Raw genomic sequence first — 21774 nt, 5'->3', positions numbered from 1 at the left:
ATTACACCTCATCTCAATATGAAATATGAGATACCCTATTGTGAAGTGGGCTTTAGAGGCTCAGAGTAGTTTTACTTTTATGTATGTTCTTTCACAATGCCGCCTTTTGCCGAGTTGAACCCTCATGAGATACGGGAGAGACATGCATTACTTCTACTCGTGCACTTCATGATGCATTCCTTGCTTGGATCTACTTGGCCAGTTATATGGTCATTTGCTTAGAAATCAATCTTATAAAATTTGCTTCTTTGTCTCTATGACCTCTATACAAAGCCAACATTATATCAGCTCAGGAAATAATGCAGGTAAAAAAAAATCTAAAGAGAAATTGAGGAAGAGAGAGCTTACAGTGCTCACGTTGTGGTTCTTCCCTTCCATGGACAAGGCCATATAAATCCAATGCTCCAATTTTCTAAACGGTTGGCCTCGAAAGGGCTCAAAATCACAATAGCGGCCTTACTTTCTGTCAGTAAGTCCATGCAAACTGGAGCTGGATCAGTTACAGTTGAGCCAATATATATAATGACTGCATTGAAGGTGGGATTGGAGGACCAGGTGGGTTTAAGGGCTTCCTTGAGAGGTTTGAAGCTAGTGGCAAACGGGGCTTAGTTGACCTCACCAAGAAACTAGAGAACTCCAAGTACCCGGTGAAGTGCCTAGTGTATGATGCTAATTTACCATGGGCTCTGAATATAGCCAAGCAACTAGGTGTTGCTGGTGCTGCATTCTTCACTCAACCATGTGCTGCCATTGCCAGCTACTATCCAATGCATGTGGAGCTATCTGGTGAGCAACTAACCATGCCTGCATTTTAAATACCTGGACTGCCAAAGCCTGGATTTCCAAACCTGGCATCTCTTGGTTCAGATACAGGACCCTACCCCCCTGTAGTCAGGTTCATATTGAACCAATTCAGCAACATTGAGCAAGCGGATTGGGTCCTTTTTAACTCCTTTGATAAGTTGGAAGAAGAGGTGAGTTTGGTACTATATTTTCTGACTCTTTTTCAGTGCATTGAAATATTAGTGAGACAGTTAATATGTGATTTTGATAGTGCTCTCAATCCACAAGTCCAATAAAGATGAACAACCTGTTAGATCCATTTACAAGAGGTTCATACATAGAATTTACTTCAATTCATTCAAAACTGTCTAAGTCTGACACACATGCATGTGAGTACTTGTCATAGGATTAAATATGCAGTTATATCAATGGATGCATTATCCAGATTCATACGGACATATTTACATCTTATTTGTAAATTGATAATCTACTTATTCCATTTGGTTATGATAAATCATTTCATAATCTAATAGGTTTCATCAAATCTGATAGAAATGTAATTTGAACGGAAATTTTGATACATGTTGTGGAAGCTTGGATACAGATGAACCATGATCTGCCAAAACTCAAATCTGTCTGCAGACCTAAATTATATAATTTAAATTCATTATCAACACAGTTTTGTCATATCAACTTCTGACAAAGTAAATTTGGGAAGGTGTAGGTTGTAAAATGGATGGCCAATCTCTGGCCTGTTAGGACTATTGGACCAACCGTGCCATTATTTTATCTGGACAAGAGGGTGGAAGACGACACAGATTATGGTTTCAATCTCTATAAGCCAAAAAGTGAGTCATGCGTGAGTTGGCTCAACACAAAGGAACCTGGTTCAGTGGTGTATGTTTCATTTGGCAGTGTTGCAAGTTTGAATGCTGAACAGATGACTGAAATTGCATGGGCCCTAAGGCAAACTAGCTACAACTTCTTATGGGTGGTGAAGATAACCGAAGATAGCAATCTCCCTAATAACTTTATGGAGGAGACAGCAGGAAAAGGATTGGTGGTGACATGGTGCCCATAGTTGGAGGTGTTGGCCCATCATGCTCTGGGATGCTTTATAACACATTGCGGATGGAACTCCACTGTTGAGGCAATAAGCTTTGGAGTCCCTATGGTGGGAATGCCACAGTTTTTAGATCAAATGACTAATGCATATTTTGTCGAGAAAGTTTGGGCAGTGGGTGTTCAACCAAAGGTAAATGGGAATAATCTTGCTACGAGGGAAGAAATTGACAGATGCATCAGTGAAGTCATGCATGGGGAGAGAGCAGAGGAGATTAAGAAGAATGCTAAGCAGTGGAAAGAGTTTGCCAAGGAAGCAGTGGATGAGGATGGAAGTTCAGATGAGTATATAAATGAAATTATTGCTCGATTAACAGGTGCCTAACATTGTTTTCTTCACCTTAGAGTCTGCACCTATTTCAATTAAACATGTACTATCCAACTGTACTGCTGATTTTTGTTTTTAGTTCCTTTATGAAGCCTCAAAACAGGTTAATGATTATATCCAGTTTTCAATAATGTTATATTCTTTAATAATTGTTCTAGAATAATTGCTAGATGTGAATTTGAACTGTTGTTGCTTATGTTGTTGAAATCATTAGTCTTGGAAAATACTTAGGAGTTCCAATCATCACTGATGAGAGGATAAGCTCTCGATGGCAGGGTGACTCGATCTTGCAAATTCGGTAATGACAACTATTCCCACACACTTAATGCAATCTGGCCAACTACCAAGTAGAGTATGCATGTTAATGGACAAGCATAATAGAGGTTTCCTTTAGGACGATAGCAAGGAAAAGAAAGGTAAAACATTGTCAATTGGGACACTGTTACTAGACCTAAAAGCAAGGGGTATTAGAACTAGGAAAAGCATTATGGAACCTAGCTCTTCATCGAAGAGCAATTAGGCACTACGAATTGGATCGGAGGATAAGTGGGTGATTCCTCTCAAACGCAAATACCAAAATAAGGAGAAAATCCATTGTTTGGACTAGTTTGTGCAATACTAATGCTATGTGATAAAGTGGCTGGCTGAATCATGAAAAATCCATTAACTTCTGGTTTAATAATTGGATAGGTCTCCACCCATTCCAAAGTGTAATCAAGGGGCTCTAACTATGGAAGAAGAAAAATTTAAACTAGTCAACACTTGGGAACCCAGAGAAACTGGTGTCTGGGGAAATTGTCCTTTGCCCTTCCCCCAAGTTGGTAGAGATTATTAAGTTGGTAAAACTCTTGTTAATTGTCATTACCAAGTATAATTTTTAACGGATAATAGTAATACCCTTGTTAATTGTCATTACCAGGTATAATTTTTAATGGAGGTTAGTGGTCTCAAAGATTTCCAATAGGCTCTTTAAAGTCATGTTCGGAAAGCAAACCCACAAAAATTAGCTCCAACAACCTCTCCAAATTGTAAAAAATAAAATAGAATAGCTACAGTACTCTCCCCACATGGAGAGTTACTTTTGCTCTCCAAATGAATTTTTATGACTAAAATATTCAGTCCCCTCTCTCCACTAATTAAAATATTCAACCACTCTCTCTTTTTTTGTGCACATTATGAATAAAGAATAAAGAAAGATTAAAGAATAATGAAAAATTAATATTTAAATTTGATAGATAATGAATATAGAGTTGGTTGAAAAATGTATTTGAAAAAGTAGGAAAGTAAAACTATTTGCTTTTTAAATAGTGTGAAAATTTGGCTAAATTGTTGGAGATGCTCTTATGATCAATTGTGTCCATCGCTTTATTTTTAATTATGAGGTTGAATCCTCTTATTTATGCTTAAACCAAAAAAAAAAAAATCAGTTTTAATAACATTAATATCATTTTCTAAAACTTAAATAGTTTTAAAATCCATAACTTTGTAATTTAGTTAAGACTTTTCTATTGCTTATGTAAGTTTTTGAGATTTACACAATGGCAAATAAATAAAAATATTTTATGCATTTTTACTAAGAGTTTTGTATCTGAACTTGCATCTCTTTGTATTTTTAAGGAAGGTGTTAAGGTTAAAATTCAAATACTTAATAAAAATAAAGTTTACTCACTTGTATATATATTATTCTATCTGCATTAATATATCCATATTGTGTTCCAAATGTTAGATTAGCTGAAAATAGCCTACTCAAAGTAGCTATAAGTCTTATTCCATGTATTTCTTCCCCCGTTCTCCATGCAAAAAATAGAAATTACCCTAATCAATTTCACCAGCCTCTCCAAAGTAAAACAAATCTCACTATTGCACTAATGATCCCACACGAATCATGAGTAGAATTTAAGTAAGTCGGAAGAAATGAGACAATGGCTACATCAGGTAGTCCTTTTTTCTTTTCATTTTTATAATTAAAAAAAAAATTGAGAGAGAGGCAGTAGCTTAAGAAAAAGTATTTGTATTAAATAAAATCACATCATTTATATCAAAACTCAATAAATAAGAAACATGTGTATAAAAATAATTATTTACTAACATATGTCTTTCCTTTATTAGTAAGGTATTGAATTTTGATACGCTTTTAATACTAAATATTTCTCGCAGTAGTATTGCACATGATGCAATAGTATTGAAAGGTGGAGATTAAAAGTTACAAAAAGTAATTTTCATTCTCAACTATTAAATAAAAATGTGGGGGGAAATGTCCAGTCTAATGTAGTGGGCCTAGAGCCCCATGTGAGGATTACTGTACGTCCGAAGAGAATGAGAGATAAGGGCAAGGCCCATCTGGAAGAGGGACCCCCAGAAAGAAAAGTGATTACAATCCGAAGAGGTCGCCTTTTGTTTGAAGAGATTATATTCCTCTGACGCGAATAGTATGGATCAATTGAACATATAAAAAGTTAAAATGATTTTCAGAGGACTCCTCCTGATCAAGATAAGCTCTAAGTATACTTGGAGACGATAAGGATGAAGAAATATCTAAAGAGAAAGCTGCTACCACCGTATTTAAAGCTCTGCAGCAACTTTTCTAGCCGCATTTATGTGGAGAAGACCCCTGAACAGTGTAACCTCACCTACTGCCACTCACACAGAGCTAAAGGAGATACTTGACATGACATATACTCAAGTAGGCTCACGGATGAGGTACAAGTAGACGATGGAGATGAGGAGAAGGGATGATATATAAAGGAAGGAGGCTCCTGAGAAAAAAGGGAGAGGAAAAAAAAAAAAAGGAAGAGAAAAGAAAAAGAAAACCTTACTGTAGTTTTAAGAATTGTAACCGCTATATGATCAATGATATGCCTCTTCGGAAACCAAGTCATTCCATTTTTTATGAGTAACTTCATGTTGGTTTATACGTGTAGGTTGTAATTAACTGTTGTCAATTTCATAGTCAATCTAGCTCTTTCACCCATTCTTTAAAAATTCATTGTTTTGAGATTGGGTCACAAATCCTAACCCCACAAAGAAAATATTAAAAAGATGTAAAAAATTAAAATTAAAAGTTAAAAATGTAAAAAAATTTATGAAAAAAGTGGTGTAATTGCATGGTGCAATTCCTTTTGATCTCAAGACAGACTTTAAGACTTGTAGTGTACTCGTGTCAGTGTGTGTAACAAAAAAGAAAGCTGTGTTGTGTGGCAGGAGATCAGTACTGGTCCTATGGAACAACAAAGTTTGATATCTTTCTCTCACACCCAAAACTTTTTCCCCAAACTGAAAACCCTCAACACCCCAATTTCCCTCCTCAACTGAACAAACCAGAGCTACCACTCTCTCTCTCTCTCTCACCAAAAACCCATTTTGTACAATCAATCTCTCTCTTCCTGGTGTCGATAATCTGCAACTTTGGGCTCTCTATTCACTTCTGATCTCCCGGTCAGTTAGCTCTCTCTCTCTCTCTCTCTCTCTCTCTCTTACTTTCCAGCACCCACACTATTTATTGCTATAAAAAGGTGATAATTTAATGGAAAAGTTAGAAACTTGTTAACCCAGTTATGGATTTTGAACCACTGAACATTGAAAATGAGGTTATGGAATTTGACGCTAGTGGTTCTATGGAAGATGACACTGCCACACTAGACTTAGAAAACCATGATGATGACTATGAAAGAGATTACAATGATGAGTCATTTGAGGGTTCTAATTCTAGTACGTCTAATGTGTTCTTGACCCACAATGGGGAAGAACCCAATCTTGAACCTTATGAGGGTATGGAATTTGATTCCGAACAGGCTGCACGTATTTTCTATAACTCGTATGCCCGGCGTATTGGTTTTAGTACCCGGGTCAGTGTGTACCAGCGTTCACGCCGTGATGGCTCCATCATATGCCGTCAAATTGTGTGTTCCCGTGAAGGGTTTCGTCGCGAGGGAGGTGAAAATAGGTCTAAGAGACAGCGGACGATTACTAGAGTTGGGTGTAAAGCGCAGATGACTGTGAAGAAGCAGAGTTCTGGGAAATGGGCTGTGTCAAAACTAGTGAAGGAACATAATCACGAGCTTGTGCCCCCCGATAAGGTGCATTGCCTCCGGTCACATAGGCATGTATCAGGCCCTGCTCGGAGCCTGATTGATACTCTTCAAGCGGCTGGGATGGGCCCTAGTGGGGTGATGTCTGTGTTGATCAAAGAATCCGGTGGAATTAACAATGTTGGTTTTACTAAAGTCGATTGCCAGAATTATATGAGTAGTAGCAGGCAAAGGAGTCTAGGGAGTGGGGGTCAGATTGTTTTTGACTATTTGAAGCAGATGCAGGCTGAGGATCCTGATTTCTTTTGTGCAGTCCAGGGTGATTTTGAAAATTTAACAGGAAACATTTTCTGGGCTGACCCAAATTCAAGAATGAATTATAATTACTTTGGAGACACTGTTACATTTGATACAACATATAGAACTAATCGTTACCGAGTTCCTTTTGCTCCATTTACAGGGTGGAACCATCATGGACAGCCTGTATTGTTTGGGTGTGCATTACTCCTTAATGAGTCAGAGTCCTCGTTTGTTTGGCTATTCCAAACTTGGCTAGCTGCAATGTCTGGTCGCTATCCCATCTCAATCACGACAGACCAAGACCGGATCATACGGGCAGCAGTTGTGCAAGTGTTTCCTGAAACCTGTCACCGATTTTGTAAATGGAATGTGTTTAGGGAAGCTCAAGAGAAATTGTCTGATGTGTATCACGCACGTCCTAATTTTGAAGCGGAGTTCCAGAAGTGCATCAATGTGACAGAGACAATCGATGAGTTCGAGTCATGTTGGGAGTCCCTACTTCAAAGATATGATCTTGGGGATAATGAATGGCTTCAGTCAATGTATAATGCTCGCCACCGATGGGTCCCAGTATATCTACGGGACACATTCTTTGGGGAGATGTCAATTAATCAAGGAAGTGATAACATAAACTCATACTTTGATGGCTATATAAATGCATCAACTAATGTTCAGGTGCTGATTAAGCAGTATGAAAAGGCAATTGCTAGTCGGTATGAAAAAGAAGTAAAGGCAGATTATGATACAATTAATACTTTACCAGTTCTAAAAACACCATCTCCCATGGAAAAACAAGCAGCAAATCTTTACACAAGGAAAATATTTATGATATTCCAAGAAGAATTGGTTGAAACTCTTGCTTATCCTGCAACTATAATTGATGATACAGGATCAGAAACTATGTACCGGGTAGCAAAATTTGGGGAAGACCACAAAACGCACTTTGTTAGGTTCAACATTTTTGAAAAGAAAGCCAGTTGTAGCTGTCAAATGTTTGAATTTGCAGGTATTATATGTAGGCACATATTAGCAGTATTTAGAGTAACCAATGTTTTGACACTTCCACCTCATTATATCTTGAAACGGTGGACAAGAAATGCAAAAAGTGGGGTTTTGTTGGATCAGTGCACTCTTGGATTGCCTAGTGATTCCCAAGAGTCATCTGCTGCTCGTTATGACAATCTACGACAAGAAGCTATCAAATATGTAGAAGAAGGGGCTGAATCTGTGCCTATTTATAATGTGGCGATGACTGCTCTTCAAGAGGCTGCAAAGAAGGTTGCTGCGGCCAAGAAGCATGGTTCTGGGGTTCATCAGAGTGCACTGGATAATGGGAGTCCACAGCTTCAGTCTTACTCCTTGGTATGTTCTTTTCTCATAAAAGATATCCTCCCTTCATGGCCTCTGCACCATATCATCTTCTGATTTCCCCCCCTAGTAAACATGCTCTACTTAATTCACAGAGTCTTTTCTTCAGTAATCTTCCTCTTCCACAGGAATAAGAGCTGATTATTGCTAGATAAAAACGCTGCTTTATTAGCAAGAACCTTGGATATGTCCTAATACTGAACTGTATTATTATTTGTAAGGGGAGTTTATTCTCTGCTTATCTTTCAAGAACTTCAGCATTTGTGTCTATTGTTTATTCAAGGTCTGTAGACTGATGAAACCAGAACAGCTACAAACACACATAAAATTGTGTGTCCATTGCATGGATCTTGTGGGTTTAAAGATGAGACAAACTTTTTTTTATAGGTTTAAAGGTGAAACAAAATAAAACTAAAGTTATAAAAAAATTCCCCCACCCGGGGTGCCTCAGCAGTAAGGGACAGTGCCTGGACTAACTGTAAACCTAGAAATCTCTGGTTCAACTCCTAAGTCTAACTGAGGTATTTTGCAATTTACCCGATGCCTGCCCAGTGGCAGTGTGTAGACATTCGGGGTTTGCCCCTCAGGGGTGGTCCCACTGCCTCATACCTTGAGGGGGTTCCTCGTCATAAAAATAAATAATAATAATAATAATAATAATAATAATAATAATAAAGGAAAAGGTTATAGAGAGCAGTATTCTAAGTTGTCACATATTCTACTGAATATCTGAATGTTATCTTCTGACTAAAAGTTATATTATGAGGTTAGAAAGTCCTAATACTGAACTGTATTATTATTTGTAAGGGTACTTTGTTCTCTACTTATCTTTCAAGAACTTCAGCGTTTGTATCTGTTGTCTATTGAAGGTCTGTAGATGTCTTTATGTGGGTTGATGAAACTGGAATGGCTACAAACAAACATAAAAGTGAGGACAAACTAAAACTAAAGTTATAGGGAGCAATATTCTAAGCTGTCACATATTCTAATGAATATCTGAATGTAGTCTCTTGACTAAAAGTTAGATTATGAGGTTAGAAAAAAACTGCATCAAGAAAATCGGCTATTTCTATAATAGGATCAGCAGCAGGCAATCAAGAAATTTTGTATTCTTTGAACTCTAGATACATCTTACTCTATGTATCTGTTTGAGTTTTCTTTTGAAGCTTTGCTTCTGCCTATTATTAGCATAACAGCAGATAAGCAACCCCAGCATAGGAAAAAACTTTTCTTTCTTCTTGACATTGTTGCTTAACAATGATAGAAGATGTGCCGTTCATGGATAATGCATTCCTTCTGGTATTATCTTTTTACTCTTTACCTGTAACACTTAATTCATATGAAAGAAGGAATCCTTGGCTGTATGTTATGCTACAAAATTTACTCTTAGGTGAAAATTTATTTGCTGAAAGGTTTTCTTCTCCAGGTGGGTCTGATTTGGACCTGACTTTACTTTATCCTTCACACTTCAAAGACACAGCTCACCAAAACTTGCGGCATTATTGAATAGGTTCTTGTGAGATATATGCTGTCAATCATTATAAAGTATCAATGTTTTAAATAACCTATGAGAGAGAAATTAACAAGATTACTTGATATACACTATGGTATTGAACATGTTCCTGTCAATGAGGAGTGGATTAGGTCATTTTGGAGTTGGAAGTGTGGTTTGAGTACTTTTGAGAAGTATGCATGTTCAGTTAAATTTAGATGTGATATTGGTGTGGAATTTACTTGGAAGATGTTCGACTGTTGGTCAGTTCAGTGTGAAAGATTATATAGATAGTTGTTTGATTCAAGTGCTGATTTTATCTACAGCATATTCATGGAGTAGCCTTGGTATTTAGAGTGAATAAAGGAATAGAAATTTAAACCTGCCCCTGCAGGTACCCACCCGCCTCACCCCACCCTACCCTGCATAGCAAATGGGGTGGGGACGAGAGTTAATTTTTTCTCCTGTACCTACCCCATTTATATTTCAACAATTAAAAAGTATTTTTTATACAGGTTTTTTATAAGGCATATATATGTGCATTTAGCCATCAAACTTTAAATTTATGTTGTCTTTTGGCATTGTATTATTGTATTTATATTTTTTTGTTTTAAGATTTAAATTGTTTATGTTTTTTAATTGTTGAATTGTTATGTTTTAATCGTTTTTGTGTTTTTTAATACTTGAATTGTTTTGCTTTAAGAAGGTTTTGTAAAGTTAGAATGTGTGTGTTTTTTTTTTTTTTTTTTATAAATAAATGTTTTATGTTTTTTAATTTAATGTATGATAGAGTTTAAATGAAATTTTAATAAACTGTGTAAAAAAAATTAAGTGAGGCAGGGCGTGGTGGGTGCCCGCTAGGACAGGGCAGGAAGCGGGGAAAAAAAAAAAAAAACTTCCTTGAAGCAGGAGTGGGGCAGGGGCAGGTAGGAAACCAGCCCTGTTATCATCCCTCCATTGCTTGTTACGTTTCAAACTTCTGTAATTGCAGACAAAGGAATGGTTTCTTTTTGTTCCCATCTCTCCATTTTTGTCTGTCTTTTCCCTCTTTATTGGGATGGATGAATGAATATATTAAGGTTGATGGTCAAATCTGGTTGATAGAAATTGCGTAAATCTCACCCACAGTGGGTTGATCCTCAGAACTCCACGTTTCCAAGAAGTACCACTCTGCTACCAGACCATTGTTATTGTAGGAAATGTAATCTAGTAATGCCGTTTTAGGTAATATAGTCTGTGAAAAATACAACCATTGCTGGTTCTAATCACCATATGCAAGACCAATAAAAAAAAATCTTGAGCTCTGACTTCTATATATTCAAGATTCCTTAAACCTTCTGTTCTTATCTTAAGTTCGTTTTCTCTTCTGTGCTGTTGTTATCTATTTTTTTATCCGTAGTCAAGAATATAGTAAGTTTTACAGCTTGCAAATTTTCCAGAGCTTTGGCATAATTTGCATGCATTGGAGATAGCCTAGTACCAGGGGAAGTAAGTATGATGATAATGAAGATATTGGATATTCTGTTTCAAGTCTATCATAGTCTGAACAGCTTTGAACTCATGGCTACTGGTTTTTATTTTCTTTTCCTGTTCTCTTACTGTTGCTATTCATTTATATCTCTGTTGAAAAGACCAACTCTGGTATAAAATCTCTTGTTATTTATATAATAAATGTGCTTATCGTGAGGATTTGACTTCATTGGTATGGGACTTGTAGAACTGATCGAGTTCATTCAACTGTCAAATAAGATGCTCAAACCTCAATTTTCAAACTCAAATGAACTTATCAATATAAAACAAAAAGGTGAACCAAAAAAAAAGGCGTAGTCTGTTGGCTGAGTCTCAGCTAACGAACAGGAGTCTAGAAGATTGTCCAATAAACATACACACTGAATCTTCAAAAATCAACTCGTATTATACCTCTTCAATAATTTGTATTTTGGAGCTGTTTGTGTGCAAAAAGTGGCTTTCTTCATTCTGGTTCTTTTATGCATTTAATTTGTTTCTTATATGTGCACCTGTGTCTCAATGTAAATTAATTTATAGTCTTTTTGTTTCCCTTTTGTAGGATCAGGACAAGGAAATTCAGGCATTGACTGCTGAGTTGGAGAATGCAAGTCAGCAATGTGAAGCATATCGAGCAAAACTGTCAGCTGTTTTGAAAAACTTGGAAGAACAGAAGTTAAAGATATCAGTTAAGGTTCAGAATGTGAGGCTCAATCTAAGAAGTTAACTTTTCTGGTTGGTGATGGGCTTGTGGCGCCATTTCCATCATCTTTCATGTAAAATACATGTAGCAACTGAAAAGCTGTCGTAGAAGACTGTAAAATACATCTAGGAAGGGTGCACGCGCTTAGTGCTCATTGTTAACATATTTGTTTAGTAACTAAAAAGAGGATATAAATTTTTTCCCCCTAGTTTAGGATAGTCATAAACTATGTGGACTTCTATTTGGATGTGACCATAGAATAGTTTCTGTAGTGGGTGGTGGTGAAAGTCGAATAAACTTTGATGCGCTTTTATAATTTAGTGATCAGTTCCTTTGTTCTGGTAATTTTGGTGATGCTCTAACAAATGAGGAATTCAGGTGGAGTTCATTAACTTAGAGGTAGAATACCAAACAATTTTTCGATATCTGGAATAGGTATTGGCGTTATTGCTGGAAAAGGTGTGCACTTGCAGCCAAGCTTTCGGGTATAAAAAATTTCAAGTCCGATTGTATAATAATGGCGCATTTCAATGGAGGGACTGGGGACAAAAGGAGAGAAAAAAGTGAGTGCACTGTAGTGAATTTTTTATTTTATTATATATAATTAATAAATAAGGTAGTTTTTTTTTTTCATGGGCTAGAAAGTACTCCATTTGTGATTTGTTTTCAGTATTAATAATGATGGGCCGTTCCCATAAAAAAAAAATGATGGGCCGTCCGTCTTGTACCCGACCAATTAAAAAACGAGCAGAAGCCCATAAAAGCTTAATATATTAGTATATAGTAGAAAATACGAGTAGTGATCTGATCTGGACAAATTTTCATTTTGAAATTCAAAAAAAAGTATCCGTTGCGCAACGATCAGAACTCCCACTCCATTCTCCACGCCACGCCCCTACACCGAACCCTACTTTTTTCCCCCAAACCGTTATAAATATCGAAATCCCTCACTTTAAGCCCCCTGTACGTACATTTACATTTTGAAAAAAACAAAGACAGAGAGAGCGTTGGAGAGAGAAAGAAAAGAAGAGAAGAGAAGAGAAGAGAAGAGAAAGGAAATGGAGAAAGCTGGTGTGACTCGTGCGGTGTCGGCAATGGAGGCGTTCGAGAAGCTAGAGAAAGTAGGAGAAGGGACGTACGGGAAGGTGTACAGAGCGAGAGAGAGAGCCACTGGCAGAATCGTAGCCCTCAAGAAAACTCGCCTCCACGAGGACGAAGAAGGCGTCCCTCCCACCACTCTTCGCGAGGTCTCCATTCTCCGCATGCTCTCTCGCGATCCCCATGTCGTCAGGTTCCAATTTCCTCTTTCCCAATTTTCAAATTCTAGGGTTTTTTTGGTTTGGATTCTTGGTTTCTTGAATTTCTTTTCTTTCTTGTCAGATTTCTAGGTTTTTTTTTTTAGATTTTTAGATCCTTCAATTTTGTTAAAGATTGAAAAAGATTGTGTTTTTAAATTTTTAATTTTGGTGATGAAAAAGGTTGATGGATGTGAAACAAGGTCAGAATAAAGAAGGGAAGACAGTACTGTACTTGGTGTTTGAGTATATGGACACTGATCTCAAGAAATTCATTCGGAGTTTCCGTCAATCTGGAGAGGACATTCCTGCTAATACTGTTAAGGTTAATTATTCTTAATTTTACATTTGCAAACTCTTTTGTGATTGTTCATAGTTGTTTTTCTATCGAAGTCTGTGATCTTAATTATTCTATTTACAAAATGAAAATGTTTGGGAATTTTGTTTTTTCAATGCAGTGTTTAATGTTCCAACTCTGCAAGGGTGTTGCCTTTTGCCATGGTCATGGAATCTTACACAGGTAATTATTTTCCTTCAATTTCATCTGAAACAATTCAATCTCAAATAGGGTTTATTTTGTTTGGGTAATTAATTGGAATTAACTGTGTTTTTGTGATGATCAGGGATCTGAAACCCCACAATCTGTTGATGGACCGAAAGACGATGATGCTTAAGATAGCAGATCTTGGACTAGCTCGGGCATTTACTGTGCCAATCAAGAAGTATACCCATGAGGTAAAAATGCGACAAATCATGCTTATTTATATGTTTGTTCTTTATGCTTGATTAACAAGTAATTAATCAAACTTTCATGTCATGGCTGTTCCTAGATATTGACTCTGTGGTATAGAGCTCCTGAGGTCCTTCTGGGTTCGACCCATTACTCTACTGCTGTAGATATGTGGTCTGTTGCTTGTATATTTGGTACACATCCCTACTCCATGAATTTGTTGATTACCAAATTATATTACATTTGCTTAATGTGTGATTAATTAATATATTTTGTCCGAATTGTAGCTGAACTTGTCACAAAGCAAGCACTCTTCCCAGGAGATTCTGAACTGCAACAGCTCCTTCATATATTCAGGTTCAGTAAAGACAACAACAATTCATTTCTAATGGCCTCCCTGGTTTCTATATGATGTGTCCTCACAATTTTTCTTTTTTCTGGTTTCTAATGCAGGTTACTAGGTACTCCAAATGAAGAAGTGTGGCCTGGGGTCAGCAAACTAATGAATTGGCATGAGTACCCCCAATGGAGCCCTCAAAATCTGTCAACATCTGTGCCTAACTTGGATAAGGATGGACTGGATCTGCTAGCAGTAAGTTGGTTGCTCATAATTTGGCGTTGGCTTAAATTTAAAATGTTTATTTTTATATGATGATTGACACTCGCTTGACACTTGTGTTTTGCAGCAAATGTTGCAGTATGAGCCCTCAAAGCGGATCTCAGCAAAGAAAGCTATGGAACATCCTTACTTTGATGATCTGAACAAGGACTCTCTCTGAACTATGTGGATGAGAAATCTTATTTTGGCTTGTTACAAGAAGTTCTGTAGCAAATTGTATCTGCTTCCCTCAAGCATACTTCAAGTCATGTTAATTGTGTTTGTAGCAGTAGCACGATGAATCTGTTCTAGACAATTGCTCAACCTTGCTTATGCAATTCTAATGAAAATATGGTTTGCTTATATATTAGTCCTTCAAATTACAGTTATTTACTGTTCAGATTACAGTCATAACCCAAACAAGTTTGATGTTTGTTGAGGATCCATAATCGATCCTAAAATTTTTGGGATTAAGGCTTGGTTGTGGTGTTGTGAATTTTGATGGTAAAGCAAGTAGTTAATTATTTTATTGCAAGTTCTATTCATATTGACAGTTGATTTGGAATTTCTGAAAGACAAAAAAAACTTTGTGCAAACTAATATAATGGCTTTTATTTTATCTAAGTGGAAGGAAGACAATTTGTTAAATAAATTTTGTACAGCTAAAAGCTAAATTGATAATGTAGTCAATATTATCTTTGGGGGGGGTTGCTTTTTGTAAGAAATTAGTTGCGTAATTTAATCAAGAAATCTGACATGATACACAATGTGACTAAAAGATTAAAAATATTAAGTTGAAATCACCTACTGAGCAGATATAGATGTTAAATCACCTAAATCACACAGATGGTACACAAGTTTGCTTTTCTTTTTAATGATAATAACTGTGAACTTTCTTAAGTATAACAGCGGGCTATACTTAACTTTCTCTTGACTTTTTTTTCTTCTATACTCAAAATACATTAATTGAATGCGAATATCAAATACTAGTAACACAAAACTTTCAAAATTTTGTGTAGCTCAAATCTGCTTTGAGCTACACGCAGCTGTCTCTCTGAATTTAAAATCTGCCGTAAAAGCTACACGCAGCTGTCTCTCTGAATTTAAAATCTGCTGTAAATCTGCAATTCCTGGATGTGGAAGTCATTTTAATGAAAGCTGTGAGACTTCAAGACACAAGCCACATGAAGAAGGTTGACCAAACAGTAAGTGACACTGAAGCCAAGGAATAAGTCCACAGCAGGATTACAGAACATTCACTCTCTCCAGTTCCAAACAATTGAGTGATAACTCCTGCCATTCAAGGATGTCAAAAATCAAATATGGGAACAAAGCAGCCAGTCAACTGAATGATTTTGGAAAATTCCATTTCCAACTAAGCTTTTAACAGATTGTGTCATTTTTAATATGTAATGGTGGATTCTCTACTTTTAAGTCCCAAAAAAACAAAAAACAGTGGTAAAACTGTAAAATTGTTGTGAAATTGCTCTATCCGAATATGGAGATATTAGTACCTATGTTCATAGCAGGAGGGACTGCATATTGGAGCAGAAGAACAAACTGATACAATGGATCAGAATGCACCAAACCAATTCGATGTGCACCTCTAATGACGAGAATCCCTGTCAGAGGCAGGGCTATATAACGAACAACTACAATGCCAAAGATGAGGGATTTACTAATTCCTGACCCATGCAAACCTGAAGAAAAAATAAACCTATATCAATTACAACTTTACTATTGTCAATGAGAACAAAGTTCCAACAAAAGTTACACTAATCTTCATATCAGTTATTAGTATTACCTCTGAGAAGATTTCCACCTACTATTAGAGTGAGAGCTGGGATGGCTCCATCACTGCAGTTATAGATTAATTCAGAAGCTTAGCAAAAGGGAGAAGTAATATCAAAAAATTTCTCATTACAGAAAGTAACTATGTAAATACATTGAGCCAATTAATTGTAGAGAAAATCCAAGTTAATGTGTGATATGATGCAAATAGTTTGTGTAGGCCATAGAGTTAGCGACTTAGTGTAGCAAGAACTTTCAAAATGACAAATAACATCATTATATTTGAGGATTGAGATTTGAGAGTGCACATTATATAAATGATATGTACTACGTTCTACAAATAGATGAAGACCATTCAATCTACCGACATTAGTGGTTATCTATTATCCTGCATCCCAAAACAAAATCATGACCAATTTATTTAGAGTTTAATAGATTTTTTTTCTTAAGTCTTATACCCCAACAAGGAAGCAGAGTCTTGGATCACACGAAGAGGAGCAACTTCACCAATCAATAACTTTCGGATCTCAGGGATGAGTCCAATCGTGAACCCAACAATCTACACAAGAAAAGTGCATGAGGTTAGTCAACATATCAATAAATTATCAAAAGCAAATATTCAGAAGCCACCATAGCAAGAAAACCAATCAACACTAGCCAAATCATAAAGAAGTCATGGCCAGGATGGACAGGCTTGGGCACTTAAGAATGGAGTCCTGTTTTCTTGTTCAATTTAGGGGGAAGGTGGCTTCAGACATGATCCTGGTTCTAATTCCAAACTCAAATACATTCAGTTTGAACTAGCATGTTGCACATGGCTTGTTTCTCTAAAAAATTGAAATTTTATTCTATAAGAAGCAAGAACCATAATAGATCTCCTTCACCAAGTTGTACAACTCATTCTTGTGTAAAAATGCAAGGGACATCCTCCAAGGAGGATAAAGTTAGATTTGATTGTGACAGGCTCATTTAGGACTGGACCTACCCTAATGAAATGGTGCTAAAAGTACATCAAGAGGAATGAAATGACGATGATAAGTTGAGATCATACCACTCCTGTGGTTGAAGGGGAAAATATTGTCTTCATATAAAATTTAGTCAATATCATGACAGGTTCATTAGGACTATACCTACCTAATCAAAGAGTGCTAAAACATACATCAAAAGCGATGAGATGACAACAATAAGCTAAAAGGTCATACCGCTCCGGTTGTTGAAGGTGCAAATATTATCTTCAGATTAATCTTTTTAAACAGCTCTGTTAACTTTTGCTTTATTTTATCTGCAATTGCAACCTGCAATGGAATAAATATTGAGATTTCAGAATGCTGCTTTCACTGAAGAGGAATAAATATGATAGCATAGTTTTATCAAATCACAGGCAGTGTGAAGTATTTACTAGATCTACCACAACGAATCAAATAACAAAATCATATAGACAAATTTATATGTCAACTACTTGGGGATAAAGTTATAAAAGAAAATCATTGTTATGACGAAACTTTTCTTAGAAAAAAGTCGATCTCATCATAGGCTGCCAACATGGCTTCCTGACTGAGTCAGGTGATCTAATTATACAATTGACACTGTCAATACCAGAAAACACTTACCAAAAGAGAAAAGAAATAGACATGTTTCTGCATTATATAACTAAATAGAAGTAAAGCTCTCTAGTCATTAAAACAAAAATAGAAAAAGAAATCCACCTGTAAATAGTCATTACCAGGTAAATCTTTATTTAGAATTACTTCAGTGAGATTAAAAAAATCCAAATCAAAATTAGGTTCTGAAACTGTAGTAGTGAAGGGATATACCCTTTCATGCCTCTCTCACGGTTTTACACAAGAATTCCTTAAATTAGGTTCTGAAACAGTTTTGGCGAGCTTTGCAGTGAAAATGAAATAATGGCAAAGAAAAGTCATATATAACACCCCACTAGAAGATAATATAAGAAGTATTTCACAGAGAAAGCACAGAATTCATCATAAATATGATGCTGGAGCAACCTCAGATTTCGTTACAGTTCTAGCGCAGGGCAGTGAATGTTGCTCTTCATGGTCCTCAGTTATCGAGTACTCCTTGGGGACCTCACATATCGAGTATTCCTTGGTGGAAGAAAGTAGTGGCTCCGTGCAACTCCCCAGGTCTGAGGTGGAGGATTCTCTAGAGATGTCCTTTCCTCCGGATTCTATGGTGATTCTCCTTGAAGATAGCCGAACTATGTTATACACGTAAGACCACAAATAAATGGCTCCTATCTGAAATATCACAACAAAAAATTCCAATATAGAAAATATGTGGAAATTAGTCTGTCATAGTCAAACAGGGCAAGATGTACTGAAACAAAGTCACAATTTACACATACATTAGGACAAGCAAATTTGAAGCAAAGGAGAAATTGTACATAATAAATATGATTATTCACAACCAGATTTAAATATTGTTTCCTCAGGAGATAGCAACCACAACCCATCCAAGAGCTGGCCTAAGTGTACTGAATTAAAGGGTTATTATATAGTAAAAGTGCTTATAAACACCTTGTAATTTCAAGAAGCAAGAATAGCTAAAATCCTTCTCCCTTGAATTCCATGAAGATTAAAAAGAACCTTCAGTCCAAAATGATATATGAATCAAATGAAAAGATACATACTGCCATTGAAAGTGAAACATAAGCCATTCCATACGTATGACAGACATCAGGAGCTCCAAATGGTCCTCCTTTTTCTTTACAAATAGCTGGGATCATAATGAGAAGAATGTTCCCCAAATTTCCTGTTTTTATAAGGAAAAAAAAATGTTTGTCAATGATTTACAAAGTGGTATATATTTAGTCAGACAAACATTGGAGCATTTTTTGAAGATTTTATACAGTGTTTTCTTGAAGCAGCTAATGCAGCTATTTTTCATACCAAAGAAAAGAATTTGGGAAACAATTTATGCAAATAGGAATATATCCTGTTTATTGCTTGTTTTCAAGGTAAGCAGCTGTTACAATCCCAATATCCTTGGTCAAACTAACCCATCATTTCTGCAATGAGCCAATGGTAAGTAAAGTTCATAAGCCTTCACAAGCCATTATAGTGATCCAGTTTTTGACAGTCAGCACCAATGGCCCTCTCCAATACACAATTGGCCAACTAGAGTTATAATAAAAAAAAATTATTAAAGCAGCTTGAATAGCAGTAGCAAGACATCTAACTTTTGTTAGGACAAAGAGCTTCCTGAAGTCCCTTCCCTTTAATAAGAAAGTCCTAGTACACTCCAAGTGACAGAACGACATCCTTAATAATTACATTGTCACCATCAGCAATTGCCAATATATTTTTCCTTCACTCTAGCTTATTGCGTGAAAAATATTGTTGCACTTCTACAGCAAAAATGAGGCTGATAGATTAAGTTTTTGCTATGGTGAAAACATTAACTCTCAATTCTGGTGAAACAAACAGTTAGTGGTCTTAGTCTTCTCCTTTTATCTTTCAGCACATAGGTGACATTCAGTAGGGGAAACAACAAATTTGTAAGAAATTATCCATGACAGAAGTAATAATCAATTTGATGATGGGATGGACAATGATAATTTATTTTCTTTTTATTTGAGCCCACATAACCGTTTAAGCTGTACTTTCTAAACCATATTTAGTTTTATTTAACATAGAAGTTGAAGCAATCTTTTCGAATACAAGTTAGGATCTTTTATATATGTTTACCTGCAGCACAACAACCCACTACAAGGCCTCTCAGGTGTGGAGGGGCTCTTGTAATTATGACAAGAATCCATCCAAGAACTGAGCCAATAATAAATGTGATGAGGATATTGATTGGCATGAACCACCTACACATTCAATCAAATTTACTTCAAAATACCATAATTCTGATACTAAAAGGGAGTCGAATATTTCCCAGGGAAAGCTTTGGCATTGATTAAATGAATTGATGCAGTGATTAGAGTGTAACTCACAACTTAAGCATGCTCTCGCTCGTTATTGTTTTAGCAAGGTTGGTGGACACAAGGGCTGGATTGAATACATAAAATACTACCTGTTAAACCAAAAAAAAAAGCACACTAAGAAACTGAGCAGTGCATTGGATAATCAGAATGTATGTCTCACCATTTCTACAGCTTGATTTGATAATGCTCAAATAATGACATAAAACATAAATAAGTACCTTTCCTTTTTGTTATCCCAAAACAAAATCAAAATTAAATGTTCAGATGTATAATTTTTTAATAACATTTCTTCCATATGTTACAAGCACAACTAACATGAACTGAATAAATCAACAACTCACAGTATTTAAATGCTTCCTAGCATCTTCCCCCAAGATATCAACGCTTTCTAGGGCAAGATAAGACCCTAGTGCGGTTAACAATAGCGTTTTCAACACTGGAATTGATGCGGTGATGAAGAGCTCCAAAAGGCCCATGTTGAGATCTCTTCACAACTCTGAAAATGACCTTCACCTGCTATATATATATATATATATATATAAAGCCAATATTATGAAAAATGGCATGATAGTTTAAATTATATCTGAAATATGCTGTCAGAAACTGAATTGATTCGCTAGAGATAATGGGGCATAACACAACGTTGGCATTGTTAATCTTAAACACAACAGGCATAAGAAACAAAACAGAATGCCAATCCTACAAAATTAAACCCTACAAGCAGATGCCATAAAAAACAGAACAGGTTAATGAGTGAATCACATGATTCACTTGGCACTCTTTAGACTATTTCAAAATTTTCTGTACAAAAGAATTCTCTTAAGATTTTCTTGCCACGCTTTTATGAAACAGAACTGTATATTTGCACCAAGTATATCACAAGAAGTTAAGAACATATATGATGTATGTTTGACAGCCGTGAAACATTTATTAAACTATTGTTAAAGATTAAACAACTCCCACCCAAAACAGGTGTGAAGGTTAAAAAAAAGAAAATGATTACTGACATGGAAAAAGTTAAATGTTATACATTCATTTAACCTGAACCCATCTATGTTCAGCTTCAGGAGCTTACATAAAAGAATGGTTGAACAAAGCTAATAAGAGCTGGCACCAAAAGTCGTTCTGAATCAAAAAACTTTTTTTCTGAATTTCCAAACAAGAAAGATTCAGAAAAGTTTGCTGTCATATGACACACAAACTGTAAACCATGAACAGAATAGAACAGAACACACCTTCAAAATGTCAATAGACCCTCCTCTTCCTCTGTATCAATCGACCCTATTTTTCTCCCATGCAAATTGCAATGAACCCCCACGTGTGTGAAGAACTCAATGAAGCCAATTCCTACGCCTTCTTAACTTTACTTTTCATGAATGTATTTAAGAAAAAAAAGACAGATATGACACATTGACACATAAGCCGGGGGAGTCTAGCTGTATTTAAATGTCTATCTGATTCACAATTTTAAATAATGAAAAAAATATTGATTAAAATTGTGATATTAATTGGGTTATGACGGGTGTCTTTAAGGCAACTGTTAATAAATTAATTTAGAAAGTCTTTATATTACTTTTATAAGAAGTGAAAAAAATTGTCAAAATATTAATTTTTTTTCTCTTTTTTTATAAAATTTTTTTTTAAATAATTCACTAATAAATACTTTTAGAATATTCGTTAATATTTCCTAATTTTTGAACCATAAAAAATATATAATGATTACGTGTTGACACATAAACAAAAACAAAGACTTATCTCTCTCACCTAATAACTCGTAGGAA

At 35.9% G+C, this 21774-nt stretch overlaps 3 protein-coding genes and 1 pseudogene across 8 annotated transcripts; 3 read left to right on the top strand and 1 right to left on the bottom strand.

Annotated features, from left to right (window-relative positions):
• Nucleotides 1-25: 25 nt before the first annotated feature.
• On the top strand, nucleotides 26-2377 carry LOC112029976 (UDP-glycosyltransferase 74E2-like; annotated as a pseudogene).
• Nucleotides 2378-5405: 3028 nt separating this feature from the next.
• On the top strand, nucleotides 5406-11950 carry LOC112029984 (protein FAR1-RELATED SEQUENCE 5). The gene is made up of 2 exons (XM_024062664.2): nucleotides 5406-7923; nucleotides 11490-11950. The coding sequence occupies exons 1-2, from the start codon at nucleotides 5788-5790 to the stop codon at nucleotides 11652-11654; spliced, it is 2301 nt and encodes a 766-aa protein (XP_023918432.1). The 5' UTR covers nucleotides 5406-5787; the 3' UTR covers nucleotides 11655-11950.
• Nucleotides 11951-12484: 534 nt separating this feature from the next.
• On the top strand, nucleotides 12485-14616 carry LOC112029960 (cyclin-dependent kinase B2-2). The gene is made up of 8 exons (XM_024062638.2): nucleotides 12485-12921; nucleotides 13109-13250; nucleotides 13384-13445; nucleotides 13549-13660; nucleotides 13756-13849; nucleotides 13943-14012; nucleotides 14109-14247; nucleotides 14342-14616. The coding sequence occupies exons 1-8, from the start codon at nucleotides 12689-12691 to the stop codon at nucleotides 14432-14434; spliced, it is 945 nt and encodes a 314-aa protein (XP_023918406.2). The 5' UTR covers nucleotides 12485-12688; the 3' UTR covers nucleotides 14435-14616.
• A 406-nt stretch (nucleotides 14617-15022) lies between these two features.
• LOC112029961 (protein PIN-LIKES 3) lies at nucleotides 15023-21417 on the bottom strand. 6 transcript variants are annotated; one of them, XM_065773503.1, is made up of 12 exons: nucleotides 21229-21417; nucleotides 21069-21139; nucleotides 20335-20509; nucleotides 20003-20082; nucleotides 19752-19876; nucleotides 18695-18816; nucleotides 18051-18302; nucleotides 17247-17339; nucleotides 16503-16603; nucleotides 16058-16110; nucleotides 15768-15953; nucleotides 15023-15546 (listed from the first exon to the last, which is right to left on the bottom strand). In XM_065773503.1, exons 3-12 carry the CDS (start codon nucleotides 20467-20469, stop codon nucleotides 15422-15424), a joined length of 1272 nt encoding a protein of 423 aa, XP_065629575.1. In that variant the 5' UTR covers nucleotides 20470-20509; nucleotides 21069-21139; nucleotides 21229-21417; the 3' UTR covers nucleotides 15023-15421. The 6 variants fall into 6 exon arrangements, with proteins under 6 accessions (XP_065629575.1, XP_065629576.1, XP_023918408.1 ...); XM_065773504.1 differs by having other exon boundaries at nucleotides 20335-20506; XM_024062640.2 differs by lacking the exon at nucleotides 21069-21139.
• Nucleotides 21418-21774: the final 357 nt, after the last annotated feature.

This window comes from Quercus suber, unplaced genomic scaffold (assembly GCF_002906115.3).
Source record: "Quercus suber isolate HL8 unplaced genomic scaffold, Cork oak 2.0 scaffold_76, whole genome shotgun sequence".
Taxonomy (NCBI): domain Eukaryota; kingdom Viridiplantae; phylum Streptophyta; class Magnoliopsida; order Fagales; family Fagaceae; genus Quercus; species Quercus suber.
This window is presented reverse-complemented; position numbering and strand designations above follow the sequence as displayed.

Excerpts from the sequence above, each read along its gene's own strand:
- LOC112029984 (XM_024062664.2), top strand. The coding sequence starts at position 5,788 with ATGGATTTTGAACCACTGAACATTGAAAATGAGGTTATGGAATTTGAC. Across the intron at positions 7,924-11,489 it reads AGCTTCAGTCTTACTCCTTG|GATCAGGACAAGGAAATTCA; the intron begins GTATGTTCTTTT and ends TCCCTTTTGTAG.
- LOC112029960 (XM_024062638.2), top strand. The coding sequence starts at position 12,689 with ATGGAGAAAGCTGGTGTGACTCGTGCGGTGTCGGCAATGGAGGCGTTC. Across the intron at positions 13,850-13,942 it reads GTCTGTTGCTTGTATATTTG|CTGAACTTGTCACAAAGCAA; the intron begins GTACACATCCCT and ends TCCGAATTGTAG. Across the intron at positions 14,248-14,341 it reads ATGGACTGGATCTGCTAGCA|CAAATGTTGCAGTATGAGCC; the intron begins GTAAGTTGGTTG and ends TGTGTTTTGCAG.
- LOC112029961 (XM_065773503.1), bottom strand. The coding sequence starts at position 20,469 with ATGGGCCTTTTGGAGCTCTTCATCACCGCATCAATTCCAGTGTTGAAA. Across the intron at positions 20,083-20,334 it reads CTAGGAAGCATTTAAATACT|GTAGTATTTTATGTATTCAA; the intron begins GTGAGTTGTTGA and ends TTGGTTTAACAG. Across the intron at positions 16,111-16,502 it reads GACTCTGCTTCCTTGTTGGG|TGATGGAGCCATCCCAGCTC; the intron begins GTATAAGACTTA and ends CTATAACTGCAG.